At 33.7% G+C, this 20,239-nt stretch overlaps 1 protein-coding gene across 1 annotated transcript in view; it reads right to left on the bottom strand.

The window, feature by feature from the left end:
• LOC139526422 (uncharacterized) overlaps positions 1-15,919 on the bottom strand; it is a 66,125-nt gene extending 50,206 nt beyond the window's left edge. Inside the window, exons 1-2 of the mRNA XM_071321569.1 lie at positions 15,662-15,919; positions 12,480-12,809 (exon numbers count right to left, since the gene is read on the bottom strand). Of these exons, the coding sequence (XP_071177670.1) occupies positions 12,480-12,809; positions 15,662-15,919 (588 nt within the window). The remainder of the gene's footprint in view (positions 1-12,479; positions 12,810-15,661) is intronic.
• Between the last annotated feature and the right edge of the window lie 4,320 nt (positions 15,920-20,239).

Raw genomic sequence — 20,239 nt, 5'->3', positions numbered from 1 at the left:
CTATTTCATTAGATTAGTTATATTGTCCCATACATGAATGTGTATGTTGAAGGGTTGGGATCTCATCTGTTTTTAAGTTTTCCAATAGGATGTGGTAGGGTGACTACAGGGACTCCCCCTATATTTCATTTGATTTGTTATATAGTACAATACCTGAGTATATATTTCGACTGTTTCGTAAGTTCCCAAACAGGAGGGAGTGGGGTGACCCCAGGGACTCCCCCTATATTTCATTTGATTAGTTATATTGTCCCATACATGAGTATGTATGATTAAGGGGTGGGGATCTCGACCATTTCCATCTTCTCAAACAGGAGAGTGTACAGTGATTACAGAGACTCCCCTATATTTCCTTTGATTTACTATATTGTCCCATACTTGAATATAGGGATTAGGGGTGGGGATCTAGACCATTTCAAAGTTACCAAACAGGAGGGGGTGGGTTGACCCCAGGGACTCCCCCTGTATTTCATTTGATTAGTTATATTGTCCCATACTTGAATATATATATGGTTAAGGGGTGGGGATCTCAACCGTTTCAAAGTTCCCAAACAGGAGGGGTTGGGTGACCCCAGGAACTACCCTATATTTCATTTGATTAGCTATATAGTCCCATACATTAATGTATATGGTTGAGAGGTAGGGATCTTATCCGTTTCGAAGTTATCAAACAGGGGGGGGGGGGGGGGGGGGGTAGAGTGGCCCTTAGGACGTCACCTATATATCATATAATATGATTACATTCGGGTATTATATAATATAGTTGCATTATTTATGAAAATAAAGTAAGAAACTTCCAACTACTTTAACTGACCCTTCAAAATTGAGAAAAAAAATACCCCTTCAAAATTGCAGTAATATGTTTACACTGTAAAAGCATCTTACAGGCATTATCAACATCTATCACTGATAAAGAAAAGGAGTAGGTCCGGTAAGGGCCGATTTTGGCCTCAAATTTCAGGTTCATCTAACGAAAGATTTTTGACACTTTTTAAACACTTAAGTGTTTATTTCAATTGATTCAATTAGTTTATGTGAAAGATTTTAACTGATTTAGTCATTAAAAACGCTCCGATTCAAGCTCAAATATGAAAAATCTATCAATTGTGCCAAAAAACGTCACTTTTCAGATGGTTTTTGTCAAAAATGAAAGTGGCCGCATACGTGTTCATCCTCAACCTTAATATATATTATGTATTATCATCAAATACAACTTACATTTGAATATGATGAATGAACACGAATGCGGCCACTTTCATATAAGACGGAAACCGTCTAAAATTTAACTAAAATCTAAAATTGTGAAGATTTCAGTAATTGAGCATAACTTAGTGTAGTGATGCTAATACCCGATATATGAGCATTGTACTGTCACATATTTATGTAGCAGAAGCATTCTACTTTCCAGTAAGTAGCTAAAAGATAAAAGATTACATTTTCACAATTTTGTAAAACTGCTATAGTTAGGGGCCAAAAAGGGGTCTTACTGAACCTACTCCAAATTTTTTACTGTGACCAGAAACATATATATTGTTAGATATGCTGTTCCCAGCTGTCACATAGTATTGGATTTTGACATTAAAATTTGTCAAAAAGTAATTTTGAGTTTCTGTATAAAATATTTTCTGCTTTTTCTTTCTTTTACATATATCTTTTGTTTTTCAATTCTAGTGTTTATATTCATTTACAATGCATAGATGTATTTTGACACCTGCCTGAATTTTTTTTGGTAGTTGATCGCCAAAACCCGGAATTACCCTTATCTGCTTCCGGAATCGGATCCTATATTGTAATTGTCTTCACGGCATTCATTGTTGTTTTCAATGTCGTTTTTGTCAGACAGATACGATTTTACTCGAATTTACACATTATTTGTCGGCGATTTTCTGTATAAAGCTACCGGTTGAACAAAATAAACATCGCTGTCATGAATAATAATGATGAAAAAAAGTTTTGAGATCGTTTATTTGGAGACTTTGGTGAAAAGGTTTGCAAAAAGTTTTTTTTTATTTTTCTTTCAAGTGGAAGGTCCGTCGGGCGTAGCTAGTAACCAAGTCGAGAGTCCGAATACAAAAGTGGAAAGTCGCGGACCTCGGACCACCGCTAATTTGAACCCCTGGGTCTATTGGTTCAAAATTGAAAGGATACGAAAATTTCGTCTTCTAATTGGAAATTGTCGCCAACTGCATGAACAGTTGAACTTATTATTAAACTGCTGACGTAGTTGTACTACGTATTGACGACAAACAATATTCATACTACGTTTGCCATTACGGAAATCTAAACTACTTGTCTTTAGAGATTTTCGGCGATTAAATATTTCATACAATTGTTCTTTGACATCTTAGCAAAAAGCACAGGCGATAATAAACTACATAAGGATTCCTAATGAGCACTACTTCCTATGTGCAACTTCAAAACTTTTGGGTGATTCGACGATCATTTAAAGTTTTTCTGGTCATATTGTTTGTAATCCAGAATAAAAAGTATTAAAAAGGTGTTCAATTAGTTATATATAACATAGTAGTCATCTAGATAATAGCAATGGCACGTATTCAGCATTTATTGGGTAGGACACAAATCTAGGGTGCTCGCATAATGCAGCTTAACTACATAAAAATATGTTGTCGATATCTTATACAGTTTTTGAAAAGGAGTGAAATTAAGCCAAAATCTAAATTGAGAATATTACGTTGACCTAATATTCTTTTTAGACCAAGGACCTCAAATCAAAAGACTTTTAAAAGGTCTTAATAATTTTTTACCGGTTGGAAACGCATGTCACCGATATAAAATGCCTAAGGGGGGATTACTCTCATATGGAGTGTAAGGATAGCTTTGGTCAAAATTAATCATAACAATCTGAGAATATAATGAGCATTTTGGAAAAAAAATAATGTTTAGCTTCTTATACGGTTGCAAAGGAGATGTCATAACAAGAAAAACAAGAGGCTCTCAAGAGCCTGAATCGCTCACCTGGTAAACATTGCCATGTTTTTAGACAAAATAGAAAATAAAACACAAACTTTATTTTATACACCCTGGTTGAGTAGTTTTAGAGGAGAAGATTTTTTAAAGTTAGCAAATATGATGAACAAATTGTGAAAAAATTGTCATTAAAGGACAATAACCCCTTAAGGGGTCAATTGACAATTTTGGTCATATTTAACTTATTTGTAGATCTTACTTTGCTGATCATTTTTGCTGTTTACAGTTTATCTTTATCTATAATGATATTCAAGATAATGACCAAAAACTGCAAAATTTCCTTAAAATTACCAATTAAGTGGCAGCAACCCAACAATGGTTTGTTTGATTCGTCTGAAAATTTCAGGGCTGATAGATCTTGACCTAATGAACATTTTTACCCCATGTCAGATTTGCTCCAAATGCTTTCGTTTTTGAGATATAAGCCAAAAACTGCATTTGACCCCTATGTTCTATTTAAAGTAAGGGCGGCCATGTTTTTAGACGGATCAAAAATCGAAGCACACACTTTGTGCAGGATAATCTAAGGAACTATCATGCTAAGTTTCATCCAAATCCATTCAGTAGTTTCAGAGGAGAAGATTTTTTAAAGTTAGCAAATATGATGAACAAATTGTGAAAAATTGTCATTAAAGGACATTTACCCCTTAAGGGGTCAATTGACAATTTTGGTCATATTAACCTATTTGTAGGTCTTACTTTGCTGATCATTTTTGCTGTTTACAGTTTATCTTCATCTATAATAATAATCAAGATAATGACCAAAAACTGCAAAATTTCCTTAAAATTACCAATTAAGTGGCAGCAACCCAACAATGGTTTGTTTGATTCATCTGAAAATTTCTGGGCTGATAGATCTTGACCTAATGAACATTTTTACCCCATGTCAGATTTGCTCTAAATGCTTCCGTTTTTTGAGATATTAGCCAAAAACTGCATTTGACCCCTATGTTCTATTTTAAGTAACGGCGGCCATGTTTTTTGACGGATCAAAAATCGAAGCACACACTTTGTGCAGGATAATCTAAGGAACAATCATTTTAAGTTTCATTCAAATCCATTCAGTAGTTTCAGAGGAGAAGATGTTTGAAAAATTGTTAACGACGACGACGACGTCGACGACGACGACGACGGACGCCAAGTGTTGTGAAAAGCTCACATGGCCTTTTAGGCCAGGTGAGCTAAAAACAGTGTTTGTGGAGATAACTCTTTCACGGAAAATTGTTCAGTTAAACAGGGTCAGTCTCAAAACCGTATAAACTATTATACTATATATATACACATGGAAAAAAGTATTGCAACACCTTGATTTTTTAAAACTTGAAAAATCAGCCTCTTTTTTTGGATGAAATATAATAAAATATGTGTATAATATTATTGAAACATAGTTTATAATAACATTGGCATTGAAAAGAACAAAAAATGTTTGAAAAAAATGATTTATATAACCACAATTTTAATAACAAAATGAAGTGTTTTTTGTACAAAAAATGCATTTTACAACTTTTACTGTAGTCGAACTTTACAATGTCAGACATTTCAAAATTTATCTTCAGATGACTGTTCACATCATGGTTGATCGTTATACGCCAAAGAATTAGTAATTTGTGCGCAGCCTCCATTCAAACGGATAACCGCATCTTAACGTCTTCTGATTCCTGCCTTAAATCGACTAATTTGTTGCTAAGGTAGCAGCAACCATTTCTGATGAAGGGCATTGTTTATTTCATGACGTGTTTGAACTGGGGTGTCCTTTCGCGCACTTTCCGCCCAATAGTGTCCCAAATATGCTCGATATAATTCAAATCCGGGCTACGATCGGGCCAAGGAAGATGAAACGAATTTCATTTGAACATTGGATCTTCCTCCACGATGCTAATTTCCAACTTTGGCGAGCTCTGCACTATATTGGATACGGAAAACTGTGTGTCTGTTCGTTAGCAAGGGTCTCCGAAATTGTCTTATTAAGCACGATAACCAGTAGCGATGAGTCGATCTCGAACAGTTCTTGTTAAAAGGCTCCTGTATGGCCACCACTCTCTTTTTAGGATTGTCTTGTACGCAATGGAAGGACCGTAACTAGCCTCTTTAAATTGTGAGGCAAAATATATCGCCGAGCGGAGCGAGGCAAAAGCAAATTTGGCGAGGGCTCAAGGCCCCCAGAAGCTTTGAGAAAAATAACGCAAAATCGTGCATTCTGAGCGTTTCCCGCACTCTTTCTGACATTGAAACGCAATTAATTTTTTAGCTTTTTTTCAACAATATTCTGGTCTGAAAGCAAAAACATAGATTCATTGTAATTTAAGACTGTAAGGTTTTATGGACAACATTAAAAGACCGATATGTAGGACAAAGCAAAATTCGTAATTCTCAAAATTATTAATACCGGATCTGTCTGTCTGTTTTAGTCTTGTATTGTGCTTAGACTTTGGTGATATTTTTATGACTAGATCGAAATATAGTGACAGTGCAGTATTATGCTTTAAATACTAGTACTGCTTAAGTCGACACACTAGGGACCATCTTGACCCTGTTTTACGGTATTAATGATTCTTTTATTTTTTGAAGACCCTCCAGCAACTTTGACCAATTGATTGATCTTTAGTATTTTTTATGCATTGACTTTGTGTGCGATTAGGTTTCGTGTACATTTACTCCATATTCCTTTGTTTTCTGTAAAAGGGTCTGAACATGACTTAATGCAAGTTTAACCCATCAGTGGAAATGGTCATATGGCAATACATTACTGCTTTTTTTTCAAATAATTTGATACCAGAAAATTGGTGACCTCACTTTAATTTAAACCATGTCAGCTATCTAGTTTTATCAACGAAAAGAAACCAGTTGTGAATTCTTTGATATCAAATTCAATTCTCCATGCAGAAACGACAATTTTTTTCTGGGTCTTGTATATTCTTAAAACATTTTCTCGCACAATAACTGGACATCGGTGGGCATGCAACATTGCAAAACCGCACGCTTACAAATGAAAATCAATACTCAGACTATTGTCATAGAGTAGGACAATAAATGAGCAAAAGACAAACCCGGGACACAGAAGTTCAAACAATGGACTGTCAACTATGAAAACTCAAAGTAAAAAAGAAACATGGATCACGAAAAACATGCAGGGGCGACACCAGAGAGCGAAGAGAACTTGCTTCTTGTTAGACACTTTCCGTGAAAATAATTTGATTTTAAGACAATCTTTTGTTTCATTTTTTTTTTTTTTTTAATTTCTAACATGAGGCATTTGCCTCATTTGCCTCAATGTAGTTACGGCCCTGAATTATTATTATTTTAATTTATGGGTTTCCTTCTGACCAACCTTCATTATGCTTGATTTTCCCTAGTAAATGGTATTAGAGGTCTTCATTATCTCGGAAGGTCTTTAACAGCGTTTATTGCCTGATTTTTATTCTCAAAACGACTTATAGTGGAAGGTGATGACCAACAATACGTGCAGTTGTTACAGCGACATCCCTGCTTCTCTTATGCTGATAATCTGCCATCTTGCTGCAGTTAAGAGTTGTCAAGGACCCATTACAAGGTGTCAATCACATAACTTTATAAAAACTTGGTTATTTAAAGTGTTGAAAACAATGAGGATAAAAACATCTGTTTTGCTGTGTAACGATATCGCCTCGTCTTGATTATAAGTTTTGGGTTGGGACTAGCTCAAGCAATAAAACACTTCTTACGTTCACGACATTTAATGAAAGAGAGCGTAAAATAAAAAGGCGTTTCCGGACATCACTTGTACAGTTCCGTAAAACATATAAACTGAATTACACATATACATATAATATATATCTAAATATATAACATCCCCCGGCAGAAAGAAAATTCCCAATGAATTTTTGCATATGTGGAATTCATACCATAATCAAATAAAATACATGATCAATAAGTAACTGGTATGGATAACTTTGTGGAATAAGCATCTTGTAACAAATTGCAGAGTACTACATGTATAGAAAATATCTTGTTTGTCATAAACGTGACAGTTAATATCATATGATATAAATTACTATGAAATCACCAGAGACCTTACTCTTATTTTGTAGATAAATGCTAAACGTGATAAAATATGCACACTTTCAAAGAGTCTCACACAAAAATACAATATAAGACCAGATCATAAAACTCTCATGCACTCTGAATTTCTCGTGAACCATACTATTCACAGCAATTCTACTCAGGTTATTCGTGATTAACATATAAAAGTCACTGACAGGTATTCATACAATCTCATTTGGTTATCTATGCCTTACTATTCCAATTTCCATGTTTTGGGGGTATTAAACTTATTTCACTAACAATTCGCACTACAGAAAAAACAATGTTCATTTCTTAAAATAAAGTGTAGTTTTCTTTATAAAGTTTTGACAATACGATTAAGTCTTTAACTAATCCTTGCAACTTTCGAAATTACAAACAAAAGTTTTATACGATACGCAAAATCCTATATTCAAAATGAAAAAAAAACCAAACAAAAAAAAACCCTTCTTTTAACTACATGTTCTAAAGTCAATGAATTTGCCTTTCAAAAGTAATTTAGGCTAACTGCCTTTAAATTCTAATAAAAGCTTCATTACAAAAAAAAACATGTTTATCAGTGTATATAAAGTGCGAATCCAGCTAGTTCATTTTTACTGTTATATGCGGGTATGTCTATTGTAGAATAAAGGATCATGGGAAAACTGTATTTGTTTACGTTTTGAAAATATCAAGTTAAAGGATTTTAAGTAAAGTTTTAACATATTTTCATTGTGATATGTCTTTATAATATACAAACATAGCATTAAACTTCAAATAAGTGTTATAAAAGCATCATCATATAGCATATCGATTATTGAAAGCGATTCATTTTAACTATAGATGCGATGAATTATCACTGTTAGTGCAGTCATTATTAATGTAGAATTTTCAAAGATGCGAGGAATTTTTATTGTAGAATTATGTGATAAATGCACTTGCAACAAATGAAAATAAACTTAGTTGATGACTTTAGGATTTATGATACATGTATTTTCCAATTGAAATACAAACTCCTCATTCATTCTTCATCAAATATATAGCTTTTCAAACTTGTAACAAAAGCGATTCTCAAAAGGTCATAATGTATTCTTCAGATTACGTTTCTCTTTGATTTTAACTTATATAGTGAATCACTGGAGCGTGACAGCAGCGGGCCCTCTTAAGCAGTCAGTTGGCCCCTACTTATGAAAAATTCTAGATCCGCGAATGGATACTACCACAGAGGTAAAACCATGCACATTTGGGTTATTGTACACGAAATGCATGCTACAATTCATTTTTGTTGATTTTAGACCCTTTGGAACTCTATGTGGGCTATTTCAGCAACTAGGCAAAAAATCCCCAAACTTGATACATGGTCAGATTCAGCATGTCAACGAATTCCAAATATCTATATTAACGGACTTTTGTCTATAAATTTGGACTCCACAAAATTGAAAAAGGGACCAAAAATATGAAAAAATGCATGCATCGGATACTTTTGTTATTGAAGGCATGACTGTAACAATAGGATGAATATACAAAAATATCTTTTTCTAGGGTCTCATTGGGGGGTTCTGATCCCGGATCCCGCTTACTGTTTTGGCAGATTCCCGTATTCCGCTTATTGTTTTGTCAGATTCCCGTATCCCGCTTATACTATGCAGTTCTAATTTTTTGTAATTATCCGTGTCCCGCTAGACTTCATTTCCCGTTTTTCTCTACACAATCATTTGACTTTCACCTGTCACGCTTGCAAAAAATCGGCAATCCGGCGTGACGCTTATACCCAAATGCGACCCACTATTTTACTCTATTTTGACTCATATAAAGCCCATTATAAATATATTAAAAAAGTAGCGTAGATTTTTTCATCCCTTTTTATCCCGTCTCGTTTCGTTTTTGAGCCATATAGATGTCGTATGTGACAATGAGACAACTCTCCATCCGAGTCACAATTTAAAAAGTAGACCATTATACGTCAAAATACGGTCTTCAACATGGAGTCTTGGCTCACACCGAACAGCAAGTTATAAAGGGCTCCAGTGTAAAACCTTTTAAACGGGAAAACAAAGGTGCAATCTATATCAAGATGTACGTAATTAGTGGTGAAGTGTCATGGAAATGGATAAAAAAAAATAAGGATAAAGATCTCTATACGCTTTATAAGAAACTAAATGGAATACATTTGAAATAAATATTATTTCTATTGAATTTAGTAGAGTGTTTTAAAACCAAACTTTTATCCGTAAGTTAAATTTTATCAAATCTTTCTCTTACATTATCTATTATTTGAGCAAGTCGGCTAAATTAAGGCTTTACAGCTAATTTCCTAATGCATGTAAAGCAAAACTTTGGTTGGTTTGCTTGCTTTGTTTGTATAATTGTTTATACAAACTTTGTAAATAAGATTGACATTTTTAAACAATATGAAAAGGCATAGTTTAACCTGTATTTTTAATATTTGAATTAAATTGGGTGTTATCATAATGATTATCCAATAAAAAAAAAGCAAGCAAATCAACTAAAGTCTTGCTCTACATGCTTAAAGAAATGAGCTGTAATAGATAAAAAAAATAATAATTATACAGTGAAAATGCACCGCATATACAATACTAATGATTCGCTCCACAGTTAAAATGAAAGAATAGTATCATTATTCGACAGTAAACATGACTAGCATTACGAAATCATCATAGTGGAATTTAGTTAAATATGAAGAAACTGAATGACAAAACATATTCTACGTTATACAACTTTAATAATTGTATTAAAATGAATATTTTTTACTGCAACAACATCTCACCTGTTAGTTATAAAGCACCTGCACGATCTGTTCGTGAAATGTCCTAAAAATTCACCTATTTTGGTATATATTTCACAGTTGGATGGCTTTAGGCGCGATAAATCCCGCTCGCATCTCTTACTTTGTTTTATTAGTATTATGTATTTCTGAACATATACATTTTAACTATTTTTCTTCATTTTCTTCAAAAATTAAAAAAAGTTCGTCTGTTTATTTATCATTCTACATTAGACATTTATGGCATATACAGTAAAAATGATATTTTAGGATCCGCACTTTACATACACTGTTTATCAAACAAAATTATTCATGTTATCAATAATCAATACAAAATATTGCAATAATCATATATGTAAGTGATGCCGGAATGATATAATAAAACATCAATGCATAATAATACAAAATATAATAGGGAACACACAATAAGTGTTCACAATTCTCTTTTCTCTTCGCCTCTTGGTCTTCATTTACGGATATCCAGTATAACGGATATCTTACTATTATGAGATAAATCTCACAAGTAAGTTTGCGAAAGAATAAAATACAGACGGCAAACACAGATCCTTGACGAATTATTAATATCCTGAGTCGATGTTCCAAATTTCGATAAATGTTACGTTGTACATAGCTACTTCATTAAATTGTCATGAGATCAATTTCACAGACAAATAGTAACTTGTGAATATATACAGTTGTATTGCGCATGTAGTCATGAGAAAACTCTCACAGACAAATAGTCTACTTGTGAATATATATATAAATATATACAGATGTATCGCGCATGTACTCGTGAGATAAATCTAACGAGTATATAAATGGTGGACGCTAATTAAATAAAGATGATGATATGACAATAAAAATGTTTAAATTTTTGGCGGAGGTCAATATTTTAATTTGGCCTTTGCTTTCGGTCCAAGCTGATGTTCTTGAAGCCACATAGCGTGTTGGGCTGGTTCACCAACTATATGAGCAAGATACGCTCTTTTTCCAATCATAATTTTGTGCGCTAGAAATCTTTTCACTTTTAACTGACTTGCAGACGTTGATTCGCTAGATACGTCAACCTCACTAAAATGAATGAAATTATTATCTTTGAACCTAGCGGGTAATTTCTAAGTGCGCTTTGGGCGAGACATGGCTGTACTATTTTCAACAATCAAAATATTGTCTGATTTGCTTGTATTATCAGAATCGGAAGTATTTTCAGATAAATTGTCATAATTGGTGTTCTGGTTTTCCTTGACAGACGTATTATCCTCATCCATAGATGTATAATCTTGCACTTCAACATCGTCTAGTTTCGTATGAACAGGGTCCATAAAATATTTTGACGGATTTGGTTTTCTCACATACGCAGATTTCAGTCTATTGATATGCATTGACTTTGATAGAATTTTGTTCGTGTGTGGGTCCTTCAGGGTGTACATATGAGGGCTATTTACTGCAGAAATCACATATGGACCGGCAAATTTATTCTTAAATTTTTGTCCTGATCCGGTTGGCTCTTTCAACAAATAAACATAGTCGTTTTCATTAAATGAAATATTTGATATTTTGTCCTTATTTACTCGGTCCATCATTTTAACTTTTGAATTGATAGCATTTTTCTCGACCTCAGTACGTATAATGTTTAATTTTTCACATTGCTGTTTCAGATACGTATGGCAATCTTTAGGTACAGACGAAAAGTCGGTGTCCTTAATATGTAGAGACAACGGAAATTGGGGTCTTTTCCAAAACACTTTCAAAAGGCGAAAATCCAACACTTTTGTTTGGCGTATTGTTAATCGAAAATACTATTCCCGGTAATACGTCCTCCCATGGTTTTCCTTTTACAATAAACGGTATTAGTCTTTCCGATAAAGTTCTGTGAGGTCTCTCACATGCTCCCAAACAATGATGAGCGAAGCTAGGGGTATATTCCTGAATAATATCCAATAAACGACAAACTTCTCGGAAACATTTACCAATAAATTCCGATCCTTGATCACTAACGATAGTTCGACAAACTCCAAATTGCGTGACTAATCTAAAAAGAGCATTTCCGACTGTTAACGGATCAGTGTTAGGTATCGGCTCTGCAAACATGTATTTACTAAATAAGTCAATTGCAGTAAAAATGTAAGAATTGCCTCTTCGAGAGAGAGGGACGGGTCCATATTGAAGGTCCATTTCCCAAACTTCAAATGGTGCACACGGCGTAGGAAATGGCGTAATGGACGCTTTTGTTGTTAGTGTGGTATTTTTCCTGCTTTGACATTCATGACATGAACGAATATAATCAGTTACTTTTTCACTCAAATTCGGAAAATAGTACTGTTCTTGGATTAAATCAAGAGTATTTTGTATACCACAATGTCCACCTAATGTCGAATCATGATGTAATGCAATTATTGTTTTCAATGAAATTTAAATTAAAATTATTCATTGTTTTTGCACGCACTGATTTCCTATTTCGTGTATGAAATAATATTCCATTGATCAAGTGAAAATTTGGTATAAATAAAAGAAGTCTGCGTGCTTCTTTCTGCAGCTTTGGTAGTTCGTTTCTTTCAAGATACTTAATTAACGGTCTGCAGTTTGTATCATTACGCTGCAATTCATGTATCGACTCTATGCTAAATCCCTTTTCCCGAAAAATGTCAATCGATTTCAAAATATTTACATTTGGATCACTATCAATACCAGTATCAGAGTCTCGTTTGTTGGTATAATTGTTCGTGATTTCATTTTCACTAATATAGGTAACCTGCGTTTCATTAACGTCAGTAGTTTGCTCAAATATTTTGTCCAAATCCTGTACATTATCACTTGCAGTGCTTTGATTAAATATTTTGTCTGGCTCTTCATTTTGAGAACCTTCAGTGCTTTGATTGAAAAATGTTGCATCACATTGAGAAGTAGCACTCTCAGTACTTTGATCATATATTTCATCCGATTTTGGTAAATTAGTCGACTGAGTGATTAGTTGATAAACTTTTTCAAACTGGTTCAACTGATCAGAAATCGATATTTGAGTATGCTTTGAGTCACAATCGGTCAGTTTATTAAAAGGTTCTGATTTTTTCACTACGTTATATTTCTTTCGTGGTTAAAGTTGTATCGTTTTTCGCGGTTTACGTTTCTTTGCTACACGTGCAAACTGTTGATCAATGTCTTCAGTGTCGGCATCATATTCATTTTGTGCCTGTAACAATACATTTTTGCGTGGAACACTATTATCGACGGTGTACATCGGAACTGGCGCAGGCAGACAAATATTGTTCAATTGTAAATTTTTACTGTCGCTAGTATCCGAGTCATGTAATAAAGTGGTCAATTGAATACCTCCTGGAACAATTATTTGACCTGTATTTTCCGGTTCATATGGAAAGTACGGATCTTGCTCGTCTGGACTTTCAAAGGCGTTATAAGTCTCTTGCGTGCATCGTGACAAAGCATCCGGAACTTGCATTTCCCTCGCAGGTTTGTATTGAATTTCAAAATTATATTGCTGCAAAATAGCAATCCATCGCTCATAAATGGCGCCTTTCAGTTGGTTGCTAAATAGCGGTTTCAACGCTTGGTGGTCGCATTCTATAACAAACGGCTGTGTACGTAGGTATGATGAACATTCTAAAACGGCGGTAACCATTCCAAGTAATTCTAGCTTTGTTGGGCCATATGATTTCTGCTATTTACTAAGTGCCTTAGATCCGAATCGTATAACACGAATTTCATCAGTTTCGCTCATTTTCTAATATAGCACGTAACCAATCCCCTTACAACAAGAGTTTACAGCAAGTCTAAATGGTAAATTGAAGTATGGAAAGGCTAGAATAGGAGTGATTTAACATTCTGAAAATGCACGTTGTTATTCATCGGTCCAGCTAAAACGTTCATATTTCTTTAAAAGTCTCGTCAGAGGTTCCATTTCAGCACTGAAATTTTTGATGTATTTCCGAAACCAATTAAATAAACCAACAAGGCGGCGTAGCTCTTTCACATTTTTTGGTATAGGATAATCAACGATGGCCTGAACACGGTCCGGTGGTGGCTCAATTCCTTTATTTGAAATTTTATGACCTAAGTATATGCAAGAGTTCTGAGCAAAAGTACACTTTTTGGGTCCCAGCTTTAAACCAGCATTCGAAAGTCTTTGAAAAACGTTCCGTAAATCTTCAATATGCTGATCGAATGTTTCGGATGCAATAAGGATATCATCAAGATAGCACAAACATGATTTAAAAGTTAATCCTTTAAGTACTTTATCCATCAACAGTTGAAAAGATGATGGAGATGAGCTCAGTCCCATCGGTAATCTTAAAAATTTAAAAGTACCAAAACATGTATTAAAGGCTGTGTAACGTTGACTGTCTTTTGAAATCGGTAGCTGAAAAAATCCAGACGATAAGTCTATTGATGTCAGAAAATTCGGTGTTTTTGTAGAAAACGATTCAGTGAGATCTTGTAAATCTGGGATCGAATACGAAAAGTGCTGAGTCATGGAATTTAAATACCTAAAGTCACAACAGAAACGAAATTTTGACAAACTAGTCTCTTTCGATGAAGCATTTGCTTTGCCTTTTTGGTACGTTCTTTTCGACACAAGTACAACCGGACTTGTAATAGGGACATCTTCTGTTTCGTCTACCGGTGCAATTACACCTTGTCTCAAAAGTTCATCTAAATGATGTCTAAGAATATCCTTCTTTTCAGGAGTTAAACGATATGAACGTTGGTGTTTCGGTTTAAAGTCGGGCTTCAAACATATTTGGTGTTGAACAACATTGGTAAAGCCTAAGTCAGGGTTTTCCTCGGTTACAAAAAATTCTTTATTAGAATGTAAAAATTCAATCAATGCCGATTTCTGTACTTCAGTTAAGTATTCGGGAATATTCAAATAAGAAATAAATTTAGAGTCGATCTCAGTATCTTTAATCACCGGTTCAGTCGACAATTGAATATTTTGAACAAAATGAGTGTCATTATTTTCACTCAAAGGCATTCATACATGATCCTTAGAAAAGGGTTCAAGCTCCGCTAAAATCTGTCCTTTATTCAAATGTACAGTTTCATCAGTAAAATTCAATATTTTAATCGGGACTTGTTTCTCTCGATTTACTGTCACTACAGCTTTTGATATTATGACTCCTCGGTCTTTAGATATTTTAGAAGTACATATACCTTGTATTCCATATTGCACTTTTCCATTTACGTGTCCCCAAATAAGGACTTCTGAATTCGGAGGTAAAGAAGCAGGACTTTGAGTTAGAACTTTGAACTGTTTAGATTTTATGCAACAATCACTAAAGTCAAGAACGATATTCTTGGAATACAAATAATGCGTTCCTAAAATTAAAGGATGCGATGTTTGCGTTAAAATATATACAAGAATCCAGTGCTTTCCTTGGGGCACAGAAATGTTAACCTTATCAGTTCCATACATTTACACTGTTTGGTTATTCGCTAAAGTAATTTTGTCACTCGTAGCACTGAACTCGGACTTCATTGAATCTGGAATTGAGTTAAAAAGTTGCGAAGACATGACATTTATTGAACTACCTGTATCAATTAATGCTGAAATTTCCAGATTTGCAATTCGCACAGGCATATACAAAAATTTACTAACAAATGTTGAATCGTCGTCACTTGTACATTCAGTTGATTCTGAATAATTTACCGATTCATCAGAAATGTTAACATGGGCAGACGCGTGTACAGAAATTTTATCTAGATGCCGCCCCGGGGGTCCTGCACTGTGAACCCCGGGTTCATTCGGTTGCCTTGTTCATTCTAATTGCAGGCACGCGCAAAGTGTCCAGGCGCATGACATTTACGGCACAAACCACGGTCAGATTGATATACCTGACGATCTCGATTTCGTGAACGAGAAAAATTATCATTTCCTTGTACATCACGAGTACTGTCTTTTTGCTGAGAAAAATTGGTTGCAAGTTTTGAGACAGCTTGAGTTAGACTGTTTATTTGTCCTTGCAGTTCACTAACTACATCAGTTTTATACTTGTTTACATCTTTCACCGCAGCGGGTGTGTTATTGACAGATTTACTAACAGCAGCCACAAGTGGTACATTGTCCTTTCGATAACCATAAGCTTCGCCCATTTTGGCAGCTGCTAGGCAATTTGCGCTATCACTATGGTGACCTGCCCGAACAAAAAAGGCGAGTTGATCAGGCAAACCCTTTATAAATTTAATCAATATTTCGTGATCACTTTTGTGCAAAATTGTTGCTTTTTCAAGTAGTTGAGCATAAAAATCGTCAATTGATTGCCCTTTTGAAAGTTTTAATGTTTCAAATATTTCACCTTCAAGAAGTATAGTTGGACTTCGAAAATCAATATCAATATATTGCTTCTTGTAAACCTGTTTAAAAGTGCCATAATTGCTTATTGTCGGCTGGAAGAGTATTGAACCAAGTAAGAGCTGGGCCACAAAGGTGTAAATGAAAAGCGGCAATTTTTCTAGCATCCTCTTCCGGTAATATATGATGTAACACGGCATAAGACTCAAACTCACTCAAAAACTGGAATGCATTTTCATGTGGGTATCCCCCAAATTTACGGCAATTGGCTAACTTTTCCATTTTGTGAAAAGAATTATGTTTAAAATTTGATGTGGAAGGTTGAACTTCGTTGTCAAGTATTGACGAAACTACGGTATTTGGCGTACTAGAATTTGTAAAATCTGAGGTTTGAAATTTATCAAATAGTGTCCAAACAGGGGTAGCTGGCGTCTCTACATTTGGCAAACTGACCGAAGTATTTAATTGTAGCGGAGAAGCCAGTGGTTGCAATAAATAGCCAATATCGGGTTCTATGTCGTCTGTTATTTGGTTATATAATAGAAATCGTCTGTAAATACAGACTCGTTGTCAGATTCCGACATTTACCCAATAAAAATACAATGTTTTATATATATATATCACACGGAAAAATCAGTAATGAGAAAAATCTCACATACTGTACGCTCAGCTGTAAGTAGACGAGCAGAAATGAGATAAATCTCACATTCTACATAAATGAAAATAAATACAGGCAATGCATACTATAATTAATCTTTATTTTTGCAATCTCATATTATTCCAATTTATTCCGTCTATACAAGACCATATATATTTGAATATACCCACGGACGTCCATGATGTTTTCTGACATGGGGAAGAATCATCTACTATGTATAAATGACGATTCAATGTATTAAAATAAATGTCTCTATGTTTGTTTGGATATATAGTTTTAAAATAAATATTTGTTCGAATAATTCACTAGTCTAATGCTCTCATAATGTATCAATATTGACGAATCAACCACGTGTGTCGTCCTCGTGTATGGGGTCTACATGTATTATCAACGGGAGTCACATTTTCAAAAATAATTTAAAATGTCTTTTAAAAACAGCAAATATTCTCATAAAATTGTTAAAAGTCTCCTAATAATCTTTTTTAGGGTCACTCCACCATGTAACGATATCGCCTCGTCTTGATTATAAGTCTTGGGTTGGGACTAGCTCAAGCAATAAAACACGTCTTACGTTCACGACATTTAATGAAAGAGAGCGTAAAACAAAAAGGCGTTTCCGGACATCACTTGTACAGTTCCGTAAACATATAAACTGAATTACACATATACATATAATATATATCTAAATATATAACATGCTGTTTACGGGTACAGTAGCTGCATGTGCAGATAAAAACTGATCGAGTCGATATTTATTGATTAAACTCAGGTGATACTTAAATAATGTTTAACTACTTCTATTTTACCAAATTATATCACAAAAAAATAAAGAGTGTTTTTTTAATTTCAATTTCAATTTGGTGTTGCAATACTTTTTTCCATGTGTATATAAAAAATAACCTATGCAACACCTTTTGAAACAAAATACAGACAGGAAAAAAAAACATTGCGGAAGCAAAAAAAAAATGAAAATAAAATAATCAGAACAAAATCAATTGGTCTCGCACAAACGTAATGCTTAAAATTTTCAAATTCGCGCAAATGCAGGTTCGCCCCAATATAGTTATAGAGATGTAGATCTAATAAAATATCTGCTACGGTCAATGTAAACGATCACAAATAGTTGTCAAATTGACGCTCGTTTATATAAAACGTTCAATTTATATTGCATTGATATATTGTTTATATATGTGTGTGTGTAACAGTATATTAGACTAAGTATAATCAGGGATTATGTAGAATTCCTGATTTTTCAGGGAATATGTAGAATCACTAAAATCATTAGAAATTATATATAATCCCTTAAAATGTCCAGTGATTTTACATAATCACTGAACATTTCAATAGTTATGCTTAGTTCACAAGTAATTCGAATTCGATTCGCATTAACTAATTCGAATTAGTTTAATTCGCATTCGAAACGTTTTACGTCCTAACGTCAATTCTAATTCGAATTACAATTCGCGTCAAATTCGCTTTACTGTCCAAACGACGTTAAATTTTAATTCGTATTAACAAAAACGTATTTCTAATTCGAATTGGGTAATTCGAATTAGCCAATTCGAATTAGCCAATTCGAATTAAAAAAGAAGAGTGTGTGAACGCGATTAGCGAATTCGATTCGCATTATATTCGAATTCAATTCGAATTAAATGTCCGTGTGTTCGAGGCATTATTCTACAACTTCCTAATATGATTTCAGGGATTATCAATAATTTACGGATCCTTTGTTTGATAACTTTTATTTTTATTTTATTTCCATGATAATTCCTTGCCAGATAAAATAATTTGCTTTTATACACAGAGGATGATCTTAAAGATATAACCAACAGGTTTCGATATAAAGTTGAAGACTTCAAAATAATATCAACATTAATCTAAAGCCATTACTTTACATGTATTGTTTGTTTATTAAATGTTAGCGTCAAATGGATATTTCAAATTCACAGAGCATATTATTTGTGGTACGTGTAAAACAAATGGTGAAGAAGATTATGAAACATCTGTTTTGTCGGGTTTATTTTTGTTTTTGTTTTGTTCAAATTGACAAGAAATTCAAACTGAGAGAACTTATGCATTTAAATGTATAGAAAAACAGGCAGAACTAAAGAGTGACAGGGAAATGGAACAGCATTTGGTGTAATATTCTCATAGCAACTCCACAGGGTAAAAAACGAAAAGGAAACCCAAAAAAACATAATGGCAATTGTTCACCAAAAGTCTGAAAAGGATATCGCCTGGCCAAAAATCATGGTATCTTGCTCAAAAACCGTTCGAGGTTGCTTATAAATTCCCCTTTTGGGGGGATACCTTCAGATGTTTTTACTGAACACTTTATTTCTCTTATGCGTGTCATAAAATGTGATTAGATTGGCGAAGGAAAAGTTTTTTTTAAATGTGGATATTGTGGTAAAAAAACAGATGTTAAAATGCCATATTTTGACTGGCTAATACGAGGTTGATAGTTAACTCTATTTCATGACTACATGAGAGGGTGACAATTTTTCTTAATGTCACCCTCTCCTCCAGACCATTCAAAAATCGACAATTTAAAGGACAATTGATAATATTTACATCAAGTTATTAAAGAAAATGCTTAAGTTCTACATTTTAGATCATATTCTATTATTCTAATGTCAAAATACGAAGAAAAAAAACATCTGTTGATTATTCTAAAATCCGTAACGTTGTTATTTACTTGACTTCCCTAGAATATACTTTGCCGCGGTTGACAATGTTTTCTCGGGGTAACAATCTACTCTATCACCCTATCAGCTATGTGTTATGCATATACCTTCAGATGTTTTTACTGAACACTTTATTTCTCTTATAATGCGTGTCATAAAATGTGATTAGATTGGCGAAGGAAAAGTTTTTTTTAAATGTGGATATTGTGGTAAAAAACAGATGTTAAAGTGCTTTACATTTTACAATTGATGTTTATAATGATGTTTTAATATTATGATTTTATAGAATACATTTTTTGACTTTTATTCATTTTCTTAATAAATAAAACTGTATATTCATTTCCGTTATTCCGTTATTATGTATTATAATCCCTTACGTTATTTTTTTTCTAGTGAGTATACACTATCCTTGAAAATCTTATTGGTTATATATAATCCCTAACAAGCCAGTGATTCACTAATTAAACAAATTCACTGTAACGTATATATGTTACAGTGAATTTGTATAATCAGTGATTATGTAAAATCCCTGGAATTTTCAGGAATTATGTAGAATCACTGACCAGTTTAGGGATTATATATAATCACTAAAATTTTCAGGGATTATGTATAATAACTAGAAATAACGACAGGGATTATACATAATAACTGAAATGAAGAAATAGTTTTATTCATAAAGAAAATGAATAAAAGTCAAATTATTTATGATTGAAACAGCAATTATTATACACTATATAAACCTAAATTGTAGAATGCTAAGAACAAAATATCAAAAT

The sequence above is a fragment of the Mytilus edulis genome, chromosome 6 (assembly GCF_963676685.1).
Source record: "Mytilus edulis chromosome 6, xbMytEdul2.2, whole genome shotgun sequence".
NCBI lineage: Eukaryota > Metazoa > Mollusca > Bivalvia > Mytilida > Mytilidae > Mytilus > Mytilus edulis.
This window is presented reverse-complemented; position numbering and strand designations above follow the sequence as displayed.